General features: G+C 34.7%; 2 protein-coding genes across 2 annotated transcripts; one reads left to right on the forward strand and one right to left on the reverse strand.

Moving 5' to 3' along the window:
- Positions 1–1,572: 1,572 nt before the first annotated feature.
- LOC109807537 (uncharacterized) lies at positions 1,573–2,858 on the forward strand. Its single transcript, XM_020370078.3, has one exon. It carries the CDS (start codon positions 1,667–1,669, stop codon positions 2,576–2,578), a length of 912 nt encoding a protein of 303 aa, XP_020225667.1. The 5' UTR covers positions 1,573–1,666; the 3' UTR covers positions 2,579–2,858.
- A 398-nt stretch (positions 2,859–3,256) lies between these two features.
- On the reverse strand, positions 3,257–13,064 carry LOC109808645 (Transducin/WD40 repeat-like superfamily protein). Its single transcript, XM_020371710.3, has 10 exons — positions 12,901–13,064; positions 12,395–12,495; positions 10,799–10,908; positions 10,634–10,700; positions 9,066–9,165; positions 8,438–8,554; positions 8,220–8,357; positions 8,041–8,122; positions 4,856–4,905; positions 3,257–3,670 (listed from the first exon to the last, which is right to left on the reverse strand). The coding sequence occupies exons 1-10, from the start codon at positions 12,979–12,981 to the stop codon at positions 3,485–3,487; spliced, it is 1,032 nt and encodes a 343-aa protein (XP_020227299.2). The 5' UTR covers positions 12,982–13,064; the 3' UTR covers positions 3,257–3,484.
- Positions 13,065–18,424: the final 5,360 nt, after the last annotated feature.

The raw sequence follows: 18,424 nt of genomic DNA on the forward strand, positions 1-18,424 counted from the left end.
AAACATAAATTTTTATTTTAAAAAAATAGAAATATTTTACTTTAATAAACAGGCTGGTAACCTCTGACGAACTTATACATTACTGATGCAGTAGAAACCGACCGCACGAGTCCAGTCCATATAATTAGTGATAATGAGTATAACCCCACATCGGATACCGCAGCGCAAAATTCGCACCTGTTTGCCTCCAACGCCAACAACACACACGGTGGACTCATACACAACAATTCCTCTTCTAAAAGTTTCAACACTCATACATGCTTAAATATGCTTTATGGTTCCGTGTACATTTATTCATGGCAAATTTTTGTCTTTTTTATATCTCCATATTTTACTCTTAGTTTTTAATTTTTATTATTAATTCTAATTAGTTTTTTCATAGATATAAAGAATATTTTTAATTAAAATAATTAAATTATTTTAAGTACATAATTTAATTAAGTAATATATTTTTATTTTATATAAATTAGATAGTTACATATAATTTGTTCTATAACTCATTATTAATTTTAATATACTATGATGAACGATTTTTATTACTTTTGATGTATTAAAAATTTTCGATTTATGGATTTAATTTTAATATTGTAATTTTTAAAATATTATAATTTACATAGATATTAATAATGTAGATTTAATATATTACTTTTACACCAATCAATTGTTAGTAATTTTTTTAAATAAATCTTCATATTTTAATCTTATAAACAAAAAATATATAATTGAAAGAAGAAATTTTCTTATGATATTTTTATATTTTAATTCATTAATTGTAACGAATTATAATATATTTGTTACAAATAATGATTTTGAAGATAAAAGTAATATACTGAAATTATATTATAATAAACATTTAAATAATCTTTTAAAAATTCATTATTAAAAGTAAATTAGTTTTAAAAGTAAAAACGGTTTTAAAAATAATAAAAATATTGTTTATAATATATGAAACTTAAAATTAAATTATGCAATTAATTTATTTATATAAAACCATAAATATAGTACTTAATTATATTATGTACTTAAAAATAATCCAAATATTTTGATTTCAAATAAATTTTATTATCTTAATTAGTATTTTCTATTTTATTGATCATACTAAACACTGAAACTAAGTTAATAATAAAAGCTTAAAAAGAATGCTAAGAAAATACCATGATTTGACAGTCATATTTTTTTAAAATTAGACAACTATTTACATAAAATCAAACACATATTTAACCTATCATCATTTATTTGCAGCGAGACGACACTATTCATCATTCAGATTCAAATTATTAAATTATAAACAGAAAATCATTAAAATAATGAGCGGAATTCCCATATAATTTCACACATTTTAAAGAACTCCACTCAGTAAAAAATGTATTTGAGGAATAAGAAAGAAAATATATTATTCTCATTTGTCTGCCTCGTATCTGAGCCACTTTAATTATTCTGATGTGTCCAAACCGATCGAGGCCAAACTGAAACCTGTTCCTCATGCAAAGCCATTACTCAACATGTAACATGTACGTGTCATCACCCCGCAACACCACCTTTCAATATAACACCACCTGTGTCACGCTCTAACCCTTTGTAACATGCATTTCTAGTTCTCTTGTTTTTCTTTTCTTAGTTCTCTTTTGTATCAACTTCATTGCTATCCCAAACTTCACCCTCAACCATGAATGATCGCACACAAGCACCGGCAGTACCACTACCACACCACGTCACAGATCCAGATCGCACACAAGCACCTGCGCCACTACCACACCAAGTCCAAGTCCACACAACCACACACCGCTACGAATCCGGTGTTGTTGCCCCACAGCGTTTCGAAGGTGGTGGTTTCATTGCACCGCGTTACGAAGGTGGCGGCAAGAGTAGTAGTCATTATTACTCTTCAGAGAGAGGCCCATCAGCCTCTCAGATCCTTGCAGTTGTCGCCGGCTTACCGGCCGGCGGCACTCTGCTGCTTTTGGCTGGACTTACTCTGGCCGGAACCTTCACTGGGCTGGCGATCACCACGCCGCTTTTCATTCTGTTCAGCCCAGTGCTGGTTCCGGCCACAGTCGTCATAGGCCTGGCTGTGGCCGGGTTTTTGACGGCGGGGGCTTTTGGGCTCACGGCACTGTCCTCCTTCTCCTGGATCGTTAATTACGTCCGGGAGATTCAAGGGACAGTGCCGGAGCAGCTTGAAGCTGCGAAGCTTCACCTAGCGGATGCAGCTGGTTACGTGGGGCAGAAGACAAAGGAAGTGGGGCAGAAGACCAAGGAGGTTGGTCAAGACATACAGAATAAGGCTCAGGATGCAAAGGATTCAACTTATGCAAGGGATGCCAGAGATGCTGCTTATGCAAGGGATGCGAGTTATGCGAGAGATGCTAGTTATGCAAAAGATGCTGGTTATGCAAGGGATGCAAAAGATGCGAGTTATGCAAGGGATGCAAGAGATGCGAGTTATGCAAGGGATGCAAGAGATGCTACTTATGCAAGGGATGCAAGGGATGCGAGTTATGCAAGGGATGCAAAGGATACAAAGGAAGTAAAGAGAACATCAGTAACTGCAACAACTGCAACAACAGCAATAGCATGAGTATCGTGATGGAGGGTTTTATAATGTGTTATGGTGCGGTTTATGTCGGGAAATAAATGGTGTACCTCTTGGGTTGCACTTCTCAACATTTGTGTCTTGTATTCTATGTAGGTTTGTGTGTTTTGCTGTCTAGCTTTGGTTAAGTAGAGGGGACGTTCATTCGTTCATGTCATGAAAGGGGTACTACCACTCTGTTCTGTATATGGATGCTGGCAATGTGTTTTGTACTAGTTCACTTTAATTTTTGAATTCAATGTGAAATATGTTATGCGTTCGTTTATGTAATCGCTTTCTTTCTTATCCAAGGATCAAAATTCCGTACAACAAAACCAATGTGCTTTTAGAACAAACTGTGCTTTGTTGATAATTCTTTCATCGTGTTGAAAATCATATTACTAGCATATTTTTCCGACAGTACAACACTAAATAACAGGACTTCAGAAATGCTATTTGCATCAGCCAATAACATTTTTCCGGTATATGGAAGCTGAGCTGCGAAAATAGCATAATAGATAAGCATGTTAAGGAGGAAATTATAAGTTTTTCTTCGTTTGTTCTTCAATGAGAACAGTTGGTTAATTTATAGTCAAAACTCATGGCTTTATCAGACGCATGATACCTCCGCTTTTCTTCCGTTAGTGAAAAAGCGAGACTAGAGAACAAAATGGTTAGGTGAGCTTATTAAAACGTCTAACCAATAGATAACATTCAATGTATTGCTAAAACATGGAAATAATTTGCATTTTGTGATGGAATATACAATTGACAACATCCTCGAGCTTCTTCAAAATTTTCTTGAAATGTATACAAACTAAGAAGCTTGCCAAATACACAACGCAATAGTTAATTTCTAGACAAAACAACAAAATTTTAGCTTAGGCTGGGAGAGGAAGAAAATATTCAAGTTCAATGGAGAAGTGGCTGGGGCGGAGCTCCAGCTTCAATGTCTGTGCCACCATACTCGGTTTTCAGCTTTGAATCATTATTGGGTATCCAAAACGTGAGAACACTTGAAGCTACAGCGAACATGGCCCTGCTAGGGGCCCACTTCAAGCACGACGGCACGCCAATATGGCTGCTCCAACATGCCACCTGCTCGAAAGAAAACCAGTGGTTCAACATATTTTGCACCAAACACTGATAACATATAAAATATTGGTTTAAAACGTGACATTTTTTTTTAGTCTTTGTAGAAATTTTAGTTATTTTAGTTCTTTTTTTTTTTACACCATTTATTTTAGTTCTTAAAAAGTATTAAAAAAAATTGTACTTTCAATACTTGACTAGTGACAAATCATATTTTTGTTAAATGTAGGGACTAAATAAAAAAAATTATAGGATCAAAACTAAAAATTAAAAACTGTCACCGAAAATCTATTTTAGCCTAAAAAATATATATTAATAAGCACAACCTTTTTCTTCTGACATCATGCTACTGTTTTAAAGTTTCACGTCTTCGTGTTCATGCCATGTTATATGTTTCAAATGGATAGGGGCATGTATAAATTCAAAAGTACAATATATATAAGCAACAAACAGTACACTCAGATCATAAAGCATAGTACATCATGAACTCATTGTCGACAGCAAGTAACAACAACGTACAGTAACTAATACAGGAATAAAAATTTGACTCCTTTAAAATGAAAATGAAGATAAAGTGTGGAGTTAAAACTGATGATTAAGTCAACGCCGTTATAAGTCTATATTTTATTTTTTTTCAAAACTAAAATTAAGACATACAACATTAAATCATTTACCAAATAAACTTATGCACGAATCAAAACCAAGAATATATCAATTGCGGTTGGCGGTCCATGATGGAAAGCCGAAAATCTACCGTCCAATATGGCATCACAAACAAATAGTAGAAGCATACGGAAGTTTGTTTCTTTTTTTGTATAAGGGGTATTTTTTTTTTTGAATATTTTTATCACTGTCTAGTGTGAAGTCAGAGTTAAGTCATGTATGGCGCATAGTCTTCAGTAATGCTCGAACAGAACCCTAGACATTTGGCGATGAGAAAACCTATAACATAATTGGTTTTAATGCACCAAGCTGGCCCTACAATGCCATCGGTTCAACAACACTGAAGTAATGGCATAAATTACACAGCTTAAATGGTTCCAGTAATACATCCATAAACATGTCTACATCTATGAACTACAAATGATGATTCAATCATCTGTCTAATTTTAAAGTATCCACTATCCTTTTAGAATTAAATAAAAAATGTATGTATAGCAGAATCATATCATAGTAGAAAATAGGGAATACCTCATTTTTCATCTCAATACTCCAAGCATGCATGGTTCCCCCTCCTGACCCTTGTACATCAAAATTAATAAATTTTATACTCGTTACATGTATCAAATGGAAAGTGTCAATGGTAGAGTAAAAGCAACTTTTCTTACATAGCCCAGATGCACAGTATCGACAATCCAATGAATCTATACTCATCAACTATAATTTCATTCAAAGAACCATGTATGATATATACTACAGATCTCATTTCATTATGGGCAGTACTCTTGAGCTCAACAAATTCAGTAAGCAAGAATAGAAAGGAAATGGTGCTTCATAATAAAATGACAGTACTCAATTTCAGGTCTAACAAGTCCTACAACTTGGCCAGTCATCTGCCTCCCGAGTATAATTACCAAATTGTGAATTGCTTTTATCAATAGCATATTACAGTCCATGGCAGAAAGCCAAAAATCAGCTATGCCACGTGGCAGAAAGTGTTAAAGGTAAGTAGGGGAAGCACAACATTCAAAATCAGTATTGTCAAACTGAGGTTAAGGTAGAGCAGGTTTGGTAGGAAATACATTTCACCATTAATGGCTTCATGGTTTTCAGGATTTAGCTGTTTGAGGCCAAAACCAACATGATGCCATATAAGCAAATGATAACAGTCTATGCTTTCTCAGACATTTCAAGGGCTTTTTTTTGGTTAAACAAATGTATTCTAGGGGTTTCAAATATGTATATAAATCCCAAAACCCTATTTAAATATTCAACCATCTTTATACCTCCTTCGCTCAAACTCCAAGACAAATAGACAATGCACGATTTGAGTTTTTCCATGTCTTACATGCAACCTACACTTTCTGTTGCAAACCATGCCATCAGACATTGACCACTGTCTACTCTGGGAAGCACAACCATCTCCAGTTATTTCAATTTTATTGCAATATTATTTCAGTTTCAATTGTCTCGGACTATGTTTCTCTTACTTTTCCCTGTTCACTGTCTGCTTTCTATTTCAATTTGTTATAATGTTTCTCTTCCTTTACTATCTTATTGCCTCGTTTTGTTTCAATTTCATTTTTGGTTTCAATTATATTACACACTATTTTAGTCCAAACCCTTCGTCCTATTTTGGACTTCAATCAATCCTTCCCTTTATTACAGTTCTATGTTGATACGGAAATTAAAATTTTGACCTGTTTTTATTTTATATTATACAACACTTATACTTACAGGATTAAATAATAAATATCAGTATAACAAGTGAAGCTAGTATTAATAGTGGAAGGACCGAAGGAAGAATGGAAGGGCCCTATTGGTCTTCTTTATGGAAGACAGGAAAATGCAATTGAAGAATAAAAAGAGAAACAAAGGAATAGCAAATAAAGTAGGCATGTGATAAGGAGACAATGACAAAAATATTCCAAAACACAGCTCAATTTTGGTACCAAGCTAAGTTGTCTTTTAACATATTTAAGTTGCCAAGCTTTCATGCCATGCTAATAACTGTTGGAAGCTTTAGACTGAATTTGAAACCTCCATCTTACTATGATATAATAGTTCCACTCTTCAACAAGTTGGAGGACATTGAAGATTTGTTGAAAAGTCAAAACTAGTAGTGGGAAGATTTGAATGTTCTATCATGTTTAATGCATGGTTGGCTAGAAAATAGAGATCCTTAATCAACTTGATAAACCTTTTAGTAAGGACAATGTGGATTAAATCTATTTATGCATTAGATTAGACTTTGTGTGAAGTAGTTAGAAAATACTTCGTTGCTTGATTCCATTGGCGAAGAAAAGATCGTGCAAGTTAAAATGGACAAAGGAAGCAATTATGTTCTTATCTAGTAAACTCCAAGAAGAAAAAATACCACATTTGTGTTGAACTCCCAGTGAAACCCCATTATTGCATACATTTGATGTTCAAAGAGAGTAACAATTCAAAGGGTAATAATATTTCTTGTTGGCTTCATTAACAGAAGGGATTTGGTGAGACATGTAGTCACCTGATTTGAAGCATCCTTCTCAAAATGAAAAGGGTTCAAAAAGAGAAAGCAAGCATATGAAATGATTAGACAAAATTGTCAAAGGTTATGTATATATTTCAACTTTCTAGAGTAATGTAGTGTTTAGGTAATGACTCGTCTTGTGTGTACATTGTCTATTTGTCTTATTGAGAAAAAATCAACCATGGGTTATGTTTATAAGACAATGGAGAAGGCTACAAAAGCCTTTATCAAATATTTTGAGAACAATGAAAGTAACTATAAGTTTTTGAAATTACCAGTGGATTTGGAGGATCCTTAGATTTGCTTTCATTGTTCCCAAAAGATTGAATAATGGCTTCAGTTACTTATATTTTTTTTTCTTTTTAAATTTATTAGCTCAGGAAAACAGACAATAGGCTAAATTATTTATGACATGACAAAGATTGTAGTCATAATGACGACATTAGACTTGATGATTGATGAATAAGAGGATAATTAGCTTTGACTCTGTTACTTCTATGTTATTGGGTTTCTTTTTACATTTATTAGCACAGATAAGAGCTCACTATAAGTTATTTATGACATGACTAATGATTTTATTTTGCCAAACACGCAATTGTTATTAGCTCAATTCCAAATTTAAATTTAAAATTATTACACTAAGCATTTTGAGTATGGTATACAACTTTATATTGAAACAATATATTCCGAGCTTATTTTTCATTATATATCTGAATGAATCTTATGATTCAAATACAATTCATGATTCTAAAATTAGCGTATGAATTCACAATTTGAATCTTGAATCGATAAATATGCTAAATTGTACAAAGAAAAATCTATTACAAAGTGAGAAAACTAGCCCTTTCAGTAATCAGCATATTAAAATGTTCGGAATTATAGGATTTATCGAAGGAAGAAGGAAATAAAGACAATTACCAACAGTAATTCTGAGTATACGTCTATATGATTTATAGGATGCTATTCAATATCTAGACCTAATGCTCCCATTTATGAGTAATTATGTCAACTACTAATACTATTAGCTCAAGCTCGAGCATATACACAGACTATAACTCATATTTTAAAAAATAAAAAGTATAAATTAAACACACTTCCGGTGTGTTTTTGTGCACATCAGCTGGTAAATATAACAGGAAGTGAGATGCAGTGAATAGAAAAGTTTTAAAAAGATAAATTGTATAGAGATGAAATGTGATACCTGCCACCATGTACTTTCCATCCGGGGTAAATGTAGCCTCTATTGGAGTACCAGGAGACGGTTCCAAACTAAATCCACAGCGCTGCACAAGTTAGACAACTATCAACTTCCGCATATTTTGAATGTATTATTGCATAATGAAAATGTAATGCAAAAGATTCAATTACAAAGAAATCAACCTTCTCTCCTCCATATGCATCAAGAACATAAATATTGTTATTGGTAGTAGTCAGAAGCATTGATTTGCCGTCATTACTAAATTTGATATCACAAACTTCAGATGTGTCACCACCAACTAGAAAGGTGTCAAAGGGACCCTACACCAGTATGGGCAATGTCAAAGTTGTGAAATTATGAAAAGCATAGTAAAGGCAAGGGAAAGGTTATTAATACAAACCTTGTCATATGAACGAGAATCGAACAATTTAATAGCTCCCCCTTCCATTGCTACAGCAAAGACCAGGCCCTGTTGGTCATAGGCAACAGCAGGTCTACCACGAAGACGTAAAATGCCCTGATAACTATAACAGTGAGCATAAATTGTAATTGTCTCTCCTATAAGTTTTCCTTGATGAACTGTGCAAATATAAATCTTTTGAAGCTCAACCATGGGTTCTACTTGCACTTGTGGTTATGGTAGTATTGTGGACATGGTTGTTGCAGGCCAACTGCAGTCAATGCAATTATCAATCACAGCCTAGTGTAATTGCAGTGACCACCACAACAAAGATGTTGTAACTGCATCATGTGATGCAGTCAGCAGTTTAAAACCTTGAGCTCAACTATAACAAAATGTTATCATATTAAATGAGTTCTGAAAAGCATATGTAGAAATAGTGGTCTACCTTTTATATATTTTACTTGGTAACCCTTGCACTATACAGTCTCTTCAGTCTTGACCAATATAACTAACATTAAAAATCTAGCTATTCTTTTAGTTGACATTCAAAAATCAAAACTACATTAAATGCTCCCGATCTCAATCCCCTGAAAAAAATGGGAAGAAAGAAATGAAAACTACCAACCTGGCAAGCATTTACTCGAAGATCCCATATCCTGACACTGTGGTCTAGAGAACCAGACATGAAGCTATCATTGATTGGAGACATGCAGAGAGAAACAACTCTATAAAGCACATCATAGGAAAGAAATCACTAATCAGCAATACGGTCATGTATAACAAAGGAATTGACATAATCAGAATCATTATTAAATTATTGTCCTGATTGCATATAAAACTAATCTATCTTATAGGGTTCAAGAAAGGATGGGGCAAAGGAAGGCTTACTTTACATACATCTATAAAACATAAAGCAGAATCAAAAGTTGTACTCCTCTTCATTGCTTAGCTCATTCTCTAAATCCATGGTAATTTTTTAAAGTCAATGATTAATGACTATCTTCTCTTTGGACAGCAAAATCACAATAAGACTAAGCTGTTTTTTTTATTAATAGGTATTATAGTGGAGTATGGCTTAGAGAAGCTCCAAATAGGGTTCCTCCTCATCAAGATGATGAAGTTTCTAGAGAAAGGAACAAATGTTTAAAGAGATATTTTCCGCATGTTGAAGAGGGAAAAAATGTTTATGAAGAATTCTCAAAATTCTTATCTTGTGTGGGTGACTTTGGTTCTTTTGATTCAATTGAGGATATGTGGGTATTAGATCCAAAAACACGGTGGGTGATACATGTTTCTACCCCTCAACTCCAAAAGCTTGCCTTAAAACTTCTTGTACAACCATGTTCCTCCACATGTTGTGAGAAGAATTGGAGTACATACTCCTTTATTCATTCTTTGAAAATAAACAACACGGATCCAAAAAGAGCTGAAGATTTAGTTTATGTGCACTCAAACCTTCGCTTTTGTCTAGGAAAAGTGAAGATTATAAAAAAGGAGAGACAAGACTGTGGGATATTAGTGGAGATGTTCATGATCCATTTGAAGATAGTACTGCTGGAATTCTTCAGCTGGCAGATTTGTCTCTTAATGGACTAGATTTAGAAGCTATGTTTTTTTTTTGGATGATGATAATGGGGGAGAAGAAATTGATAATGTTATCATTAGGCAGTAATTTAAATTTAGTAACTACTAATGATGCTTTGTAATAGTAGGCTACTGTATAAAGCCATGACTTGTTTTGAGTTCTAACAAAAATACAAGTAGAAACTGTATTTTTTGTTAGTTATGATCACAAGTATCTTTTTGGTAAATTGTGATTATCATAGTTATTAGTTATGAATTGTGAATTAATGAAATGATCAATATCTCTCCTTTTATACCAATATTTTATATTTATATAAAATTTTCTATACTTTTTTTAAACGTCCATAACATATCATGTCCTTAATTTCAAAAAAAAAAATTGAATCCCCATATCCATGTTGTATCGTACCTATGTCATACTAAGTATCTAGGCTTCATAGAGACCAAAGATGTCCCAAAACAAAAAGTAAATGATACAACTATAGTCAATAAGAAATAAGACTTAATTTTTGCCTACAGGCTACAGCTTATAGCCACTAAGCAAAAGCACCTAGTTTTCCTTCCGCAAGGTGAAAAATTAATTCAGGAAAAAGTACACTCAAACCTAACCTCTGCTTATGCCCTTTGAAGTATCGTAGGCAGCGATTATCATACATTGATAAATACCGCAATGATTCTGGCACACAAGGAATAAGAAGTCAATAATTGCAAACATAATTTGTAGCCCTTAACTAGCTGTTACATCAAATAAAATTGTCATATTGAGAAGCCCACCTCCAGTAGACTCCAAATTGTACTTTGAAGAGCATATAACAGAGCTCGAATGATGAGTAAAACATATACGATCAGTACCGTGTTTCTTATGATAAGTGGTCTTCAGCAACCTGAATTCATGGTAAAATGCATAAAAAATTAATCATGTATGAAGCAGTAATTAAATCATATAAACTTTATCATTTATTAGACCAACCATTTGCCGAGGAAAAAGAAAAGACTTAATTGGCATAATTATCAGTGGGTGAAAATTTATCATATTAACAAACTAAGCTTCTGCAATAAAGCAAAAAAAAATTTTCTGGATATAATGAAAACATAAGAACTAAATTGATTGTTTAGCATTTGATTCTTTCTGATTTCTTCATCCCAGGACTTTTCATCATATTAAGGTATGAGGTGCCTCAACTCAGAAGCATGGTTATCAATGGTTGATGGAAAAAGGATAAAATTCCACCATATAAACACACCATTGCAGCCTATAGCACCCACCATAGTGGGCCTTCCTTCACAAATTCCCCCTGTGGAAGGTCAAAAAATGCGGCATTATAGCAATATTGTGGGGCTATACAGTATTTAACAACTTGACAACTTTGGTCAGAAGAGATGATTGAAAGTGATCTCTAAAGAGTTTGAAATTCCTTTGGCTTATAGAATCATCATGGATCCTAAACTGATTGTTTAGAATTGGATTCTTTCTGATTTCTTAATCTCAGAGGACTTTTCATCATAATAAGGTATGAGGTGCCTAAAGTCAGAAGCATGGTTATCAATAGCAATGGTGGAAGTATAAAATTTCACCATATAAACACACCATTGCGGCCTATGGCACCCACCATACTGGGCCACCCTTCAAAAATTGCCTATGGCGGCAGGGTTGAAAAAAGCTGCAATATAGTGATATTGCGGCATTATAACAGTCATATAACATCATTGGTAAGAAGCGATGATTGAAAGTGATCTCTACAGAGTTTAAAGTTCTTCAACTAATAGAATCATTATGGATCCTAACTCTTGTGGAAAAAACCATTTAAGTTAATAAAATTGACATGATAGAAATTAAACAAAAGGAACATGAACCAGTGAAGCCATTTGCTGAATATGATAAAAGTGACATCAATTATCAAAGAGTAACTTAACACAAGCAAGTGTGGATACATCGGTGATAATAACCTTTTGGCTCTTTTCTAGTGCATCACACTCTAAGCCAGTACAGCCATTTCTGAGTCTATAATAGATGCTCAATAACAAATTAAAATCGCCCACCATTATACAAATTAAAGAAAAGCATTGAAATAAAATCACCACCATAAGTTAAGGCATATTATGAATAAAAAATTAAAAGCATAAAGCATATTATGAATCTTATTGCTCTCCCTTCAGGACAGCTGCAGTTACAGTACTATGAACGGGATTAGTTCCTTGCCCAATGGGTAAGGGATACCCGTGTCAGCAAAAAAATTCATAGAGCCATCAAATGGTTAAAAAATTAAAAGCAAAGCAAAATACAAGCATTCAATTTCCACAATTGTGACCAACAACTAGATTAATATTTTAAAGCGGAGATTTGCTTCTTTCTCACAAAAGTAAACTCACTTAGCATTAGCGATGTCGTATAGTCGCACTGTGTCATCCTCACTTGCCGTGACAAGTAAATCATCCGTTCTATGGAAATCAATCGAATGTATTTTCCCACCCTGAAAATACAAACATAATTAAACCTTACAGAAAAGACACATTTGCGACGAAGCCACCATTTCACTGCCAAGAACAAGATCAAAGACATAACCAAATAGAAGAAACTGATCAAAGGGGCGAAGGCATTGTTCGTCAAAAACACTTGACTAGGCAATATTCCAAAAATTAACAAAGATTTATTGCTAACAAAAAAGTAAAAGCTTAATAATCTCAATAATTTGCTCCAAAATAAGAGCTGCAATAAGTTCAAGCAAAATCATCTCTGCCAGTAATGCTGCATTCAGAATGATATTGGTAGAAAAGGTTCGATAATAGATTAATGGACCCTAACAGGATTATTAAGGAAACGCAGAAAAGGGTTAAAATGTGAGAGCAGTGGAATTAAAAGAGAAAAGAAGAGTTACGAAGTCGGAGAAAACGGCTCCTATGGACATGCTGCGAACTAAATCATCGTCAAGTTCGGAAAGAGACGTCGTCGTCGTCATCTTCGCCGACCAGAGTAGCAGGAAGTAACGGAGCAGAACCACTCGTCTCTTTTTCTCTGTTCTTTTACTGTTGGTAGGACAGGTTGGGATATTCGTCTATTTATTAGTAGTTTCAATTTCAGGAGCCACACGGTTGTCAGTGTAATTTGATTTTAGCCTAATTGATAATTATAATTTTGGTACTTCTTATTTATTTTTTTACTTTTTTTATTCATATAACTTAAACTTGGTACTTTAATATTGGTAGTGCATGATTTTTGTTCTAAAATTTTAAATTTTGGGATTTTATTGTTTTAACTATAAAAATCAAAATTTTGGTTAAGTGTATGTAAACGTGTTTGAGAAAAAAGTTCTCACAGCAAGTTATGGTTTTTTTCTTCATTTTAGTTTCTCAATTTTTTTAAATTTTTGATAAATGTTAAGACAAAAACTAAATGAATGTATTGGATTAGGATTTTAAAGATTTTTTTAGTTAAAAAAAGTCACGTGAATTTTAAAAAAATTGCATAATTTTCATGATTTTTAAAATTTTACGGGAAGACTTTAAGTCAGAATTTTAATGGATTTTACATAATTTTTAAGTCAAGATTTTAATGTATTCTGTAAGACCTTGTGAACTTTGTACAATTTCGTGGATTTTTGACTTACGATAAGGGTTCAAGATTTTTTTCATACATTCAAATTTAAAGAGTTAAGAAAAAAATAATAAAAAGATAATAATAATGTCTGGATAAATAATAATAATAATTCTCTGTAATATTATGTTCTTGTAAATACCATTCACTCACATATTCATAATTATACTAGTTTTCTAAGCATCAGCGTCTTCTCGTTTTTGCTCATGAGTTTGAATAATAGACTCAAAATTATGATATTCATTAATCGATAATATTGAAGATGAAGGTTCGTCCACCAGTTGAATTGAAAATTCATCAAAACGACATTCTTTGTGAAGAAATTCATGTAGTGGTGCACATGCTAACACAAGTTCTACTTGTGTCTTAAATAAAAATTGAGGTGCTAACTTAAAAATTGTGAACCTTAATTTAAAAATACCAAATATTCTCTTGATCACATTCATTAAAGACGCGTGACGAAGATTGAACAATTCTTTCTCATTTTCTGTGTCATCATCCTGACTTGCAAAATCTTGTAGATGATATCTTACACCTTGAAATGGAGCTAAAAATCAGTGTCAGTTAGGAAATCCACAATCCACCAAGAAATATATACCTAATTACATATGCAATATATATAATGTTAGTATAATAATAACAGTATAATAATAACGATAACAATAATAATAATAATAATAATAATAATAATAATAATAATAATAATAATATTTAAAGAAGAAACATCTACCTTGAGCCACCTTAAGTCCGTTCTTCCTTGTTATAGCATCATTTAGTAGCTTAGAATCATGAGCCGAAACCTCCCACCCACTAAGAATGTACATGAACTCCAAATCAAAATTACAAGCAACTAATACATTTTGTGATATCTTTACATGATGATTATGATAATTGCTTACATCTCGCCCCCTCACCATTGTTGGAATATGTATCTTGTCAATAGCTCCAATGCAATCCTAAAATTCAGCATACATAACACTTCCTCGTATGAAAAATATAAATATAGTAGTGTCAAATTTTATTATAATTTTTATTGTAAGATAATTAGTACATACCTTGAAGAAAGGGAAGAACCTTGTGCTTTCTCAAATTTTAGCTAGCATAGTTGATCCTGGTTTAGCCATCAAAGTAGGTGTTATCGTATTCAAAGCCTTTAAAATCTTGTGAAAATTTTCACTTGTAGCAAATTGTGATCTGCCAAATGTGTTACAAACTACACAATATCGAGTATTCTGACTAATAATTTGTAGGAATGATGCAAGCATTTCTTCAACACAAATATATCGTGTATCCTCTAGAGATATTTTTTCTCTAAGAATTACACATAACTTTTGAAACACAGTTGGATACATCCTATAAACTTGTCAAAATATTGCAAGATAGAGTAAGTCATTTAAAAAGAACGAGAAAAAAAATAGAGCAAGTCAATGGCATTGTCATTTACATACTGGAGTTTCACCAAATAGGGGAATGCAATGGAAATAATAGCATAGTATTATATATGAGCAGTAATGCAGTATTATTAGCAGAGAAAAAAAATGGAGAAGATAGAAACATAAAAAAAATGAAAAACTCACTTGAAAATTCTTAAAGCACTTGAAAAGTCACTTCAAACAATTTTTCAAAATCTGATGGATTTAGATGGGATTGTTTTATGAATTTGGTATTTATAGATACCACTAAAAAGTCCTTCAAAATCTCTCTAATACAACAATCATTTAAAATCCTTATATTTTTTTAAAACCAATAGATTGTTTTTAAGTTATAAAAAAGTCTCAAATGAATACTAATGGATTTTAATAGACTTTTTAAAAAATCTTAAAAAGGATATACACAGGGTGTAATTACTGTAGACACCCAATTTCGTCCAGGGGCATACAAACTACAAGATAGGACATCAGAGGGCCCAAAAGCCCAAATCAACTGTTTTTAGTTGCCCAAAACGGGCCGTTCCCAAGTCCGGAACGGGCCGTTCTTGAATTGGAACGGGCCGTTCTAAGACTCCTAAAAGGCCTAAAAATTGTAGGTTAGAACGGGCCGTTTCAGACCAGAACGGGCCATTCCAAACCAATCAAAGGGCTTAAAGAACTTGGTCTGGAACGGGCCGTTCCTAAACCAGAACGGGTCGTTCCAAAAGGTTAAAAGACATAACAAACATAGTTTGGAACGGGCCATTCTGGGAAGGGAATTTAGTGTTAATTTGTACCCCGGAACGGGCCGTTCTGATTTCAAAATAGGTCGTTCTAAGTGTCGCAACCCGAAAATTTCCGATCTTGCGACCTATGGTTTAGACATCCTTTTAAAGATCTCATCAATTAAGGAATGCCCAAACACCAGACTAATCCTTAATTAATGGTTTTGAAAATAGGTTCATGGAGTCGCCACCAATATTTTACTCAAAATATTGGAAAAAGAAAAGGTTTTTAAAAGTCCAATAATGGCCTTGATAACCAGAATTGGGTTCGGGGGTCGGTTACGTGTAGGGAAGGTATTAAACACCCCTACAACGCCCTTAATCGGTACCCTATGACGAAGTTTAACATTATAAATAATAATAATATAAATATTAAATCCCCTTTTATTGATGACTATTTACATGCTTGAAATTTAAATTGAACAATTGACTCTAAAATATCTACATGATTATTTTTATTATAACAATGTAAAATAAAAGAAAAGAAAGATAAAACAAGAGATTGATGAGTAATACCTCGTAACAAGCTTTATTGGATCTTCAACTATGGGGATTTTAGGTGCTTTATGGCAACCTTTCACACTACAATAAGCCTCACAAAACTCAAGAAGTACAATAGGAGAGAGAGAAAGAGAAAAAAGGGAGAAATTTCGAGCTCTATGGAGCTTTGGACGAAATTTTGAAGGTCCCCCCAACTGCTGGCCGAGATTCTCTATTTATAGGCATTAGATGTGGGCCGGAACGGCCCGTTCTGGATTCGGAACGGCCCGTTCCGGATCCGAACGTTATGCAGTACATTTGCACCCTAGAACGGCCCGTTCTGAAACCAGAACAGCCTGTTCTGATTTCAGAACGGTCGTTCTGGGGTACAGATTTTAAGCCCCCTTGATTGGTTCGGAACAGCCCGTTCTGATTGAGAACGGCCCGTTCCGAACTTGGGAACGGCCCGTTCCGGGCCACTAAAAAATTGGTTTGGGCCTTTGGGCCCTCTAATGTCCTATCTTGTTATTTTTATGCCCTCCGGACGAAATTGGGTGTCTACAGCTGCCCCTCTTTACTTGTCCTTTGGAATAGCTGTGTTGCTTTTCCAAAGGCAAGTAAAGACGTAGACATTTCGTCCGGGTCTTCTTCCTGTCTCTGTGTTGGTGCTTCTGTGTTGCTTCCCTTGGACAGGTGTATTTGCTCGTATCCTCACCCTTTAGAGCAGTTGAGCATTGATTGCGTACTCAAGGTTGATAAACTGTACACCTGATCTTCAGTCCTCGAGTAGAAGCTCCATTGTTTCTCTTGTGATAATGTGTGCCTTTATTTGTTGCTTGTTGAAGAGGGAGTATATTATGAGCTTAGCCTCTCCAGGCTGGACTGATATTTAGGGCTTCAGCCGGCCCACAGGTGGGAGCTCGATGACAATCCCGATTTTGACTTTGAAGAACTCGGCGGTACCCTCATTGTCATTCACTGATTTGAGAGGCTCGACGGTGGCTCTCGATCAAGTTGTGCTGATTTTTAAGGCTTCAACGGACCTATGGTGGGAGCTCGACGGCGGTCCCGATTTTGACTTTGAGGAACTCGGCGGTACCCTCGTTGTCGTAGTATTTTCGTAGCCTCTGCAGGCCGTAGTATTTTCGTAGCCTCTCCAGGCCATAGTATTTTCGTAGCCTCTCCAGGCCGTAGTATTTTCGTAGCCTCTCCAGGCCGTAGTATTTTCGTAGCCTCTACAGGCCGTAGTATTTTTGTAGCCTCTTCAGGCCGTAATATTTTCGTAGCCTCTCCAGGCCGTAGTATTTTCGTAGCCTCTACAGGCCGTAGTATTTTTGTAGCCTCTTCAGGCCGTAGTATTTTCGTAGCCTCTTCAGGCCGTAGTATTTTTGTAGCCTCTCCAGGCCGTAGTATTTTCGTAGCCTCTACAGGCCGTAGTATTTTTGTAGCCTCTTCAGGCCGTAGTATTTTCGTAGCCTCTTCAGGCCGTAGTATTTTTGTAGCCTCTTCAGGCCGTAGTATTTTCGTAGCCTCTTCAGGCCGTAGTATTTTCGTAGCCTCTTCAGGCCGTAGTATTTTCATAGCCTCTCCAGGCCGTCTGCTGGTGTTGATGATGTGATTGCCCCTTGACGAGGATTGTTGATAAGTGGTGCCCTTGTGTTGGTGGGCAAAAGAGTAGATGGTTGACAGAGATTCTGGTGTTGCCCCTGCCATGTGAGTATTGTGATGCCTCTCCAGGCGAAATGCTGAGTCCTTTTGATTCATTGATTGTTGTGGAATGAAAGACTGCCCCTAAGTGGATGGGCAGGAGATGTTTGTTGTGCCCCTGTGTTGGTGGGCAGGGAAGTGGATGGCTGGCGGGGATTCCAGTGTTGCCCCTACCACGTGAGTATTGTGATGCCTCTCCAGGCGCCAATGTGGCCCCTACCACTTGAGTATTGTTATGCCTCTCCAGGCGCTGCTTGTGATAGATTTTTTTTGAAGTTCATTTTTGTTTAGCTTCGGCTCTTTCATGTTTGAAGCTTTCCTTTTTCTGCTATTTTTATAAATGCTTCGACTTTTTTCAACATGTATGAAGCTTGCCTTTTTCTGTTTTTTTTTTATATTTTGTTGTCATCATTGGTGGAGGGATCAC

The sequence above is a fragment of the Cajanus cajan genome, chromosome 4 (genome assembly GCF_000230855.2).
Source record: "Cajanus cajan strain Asha chromosome 4, NIPB_CcT2T_4, whole genome shotgun sequence".
In the NCBI taxonomy this organism is placed as follows: domain Eukaryota; kingdom Viridiplantae; phylum Streptophyta; class Magnoliopsida; order Fabales; family Fabaceae; genus Cajanus; species Cajanus cajan.

What these genes read in the sequence shown, in the direction of transcription:
- LOC109807537 (XM_020370078.3), top strand. Translation starts at nt 1,667, where the DNA reads ATGAATGATCGCACACAAGCACCGGCAGTACCACTACCACACCACGTC.
- LOC109808645 (XM_020371710.3), bottom strand. Translation starts at nt 12,981, where the DNA reads ATGACGACGACGACGTCTCTTTCCGAACTTGACGATGATTTAGTTCGC. An exon ending in GAGCCGTTTTCTCCGACTTC is followed by an intron (nt 12,496 to 12,900) that starts GTAACTCTTCTT and finishes TTGTATTTTCAG; the next exon opens with GGTGGGAAAATACATTCGAT. An exon ending in GTATTGAGATGAAAAATGAG is followed by an intron (nt 3,671 to 4,855) that starts GTATTCCCTATT and finishes TCTTTCGAGCAG; the next exon opens with GTGGCATGTTGGAGCAGCCA.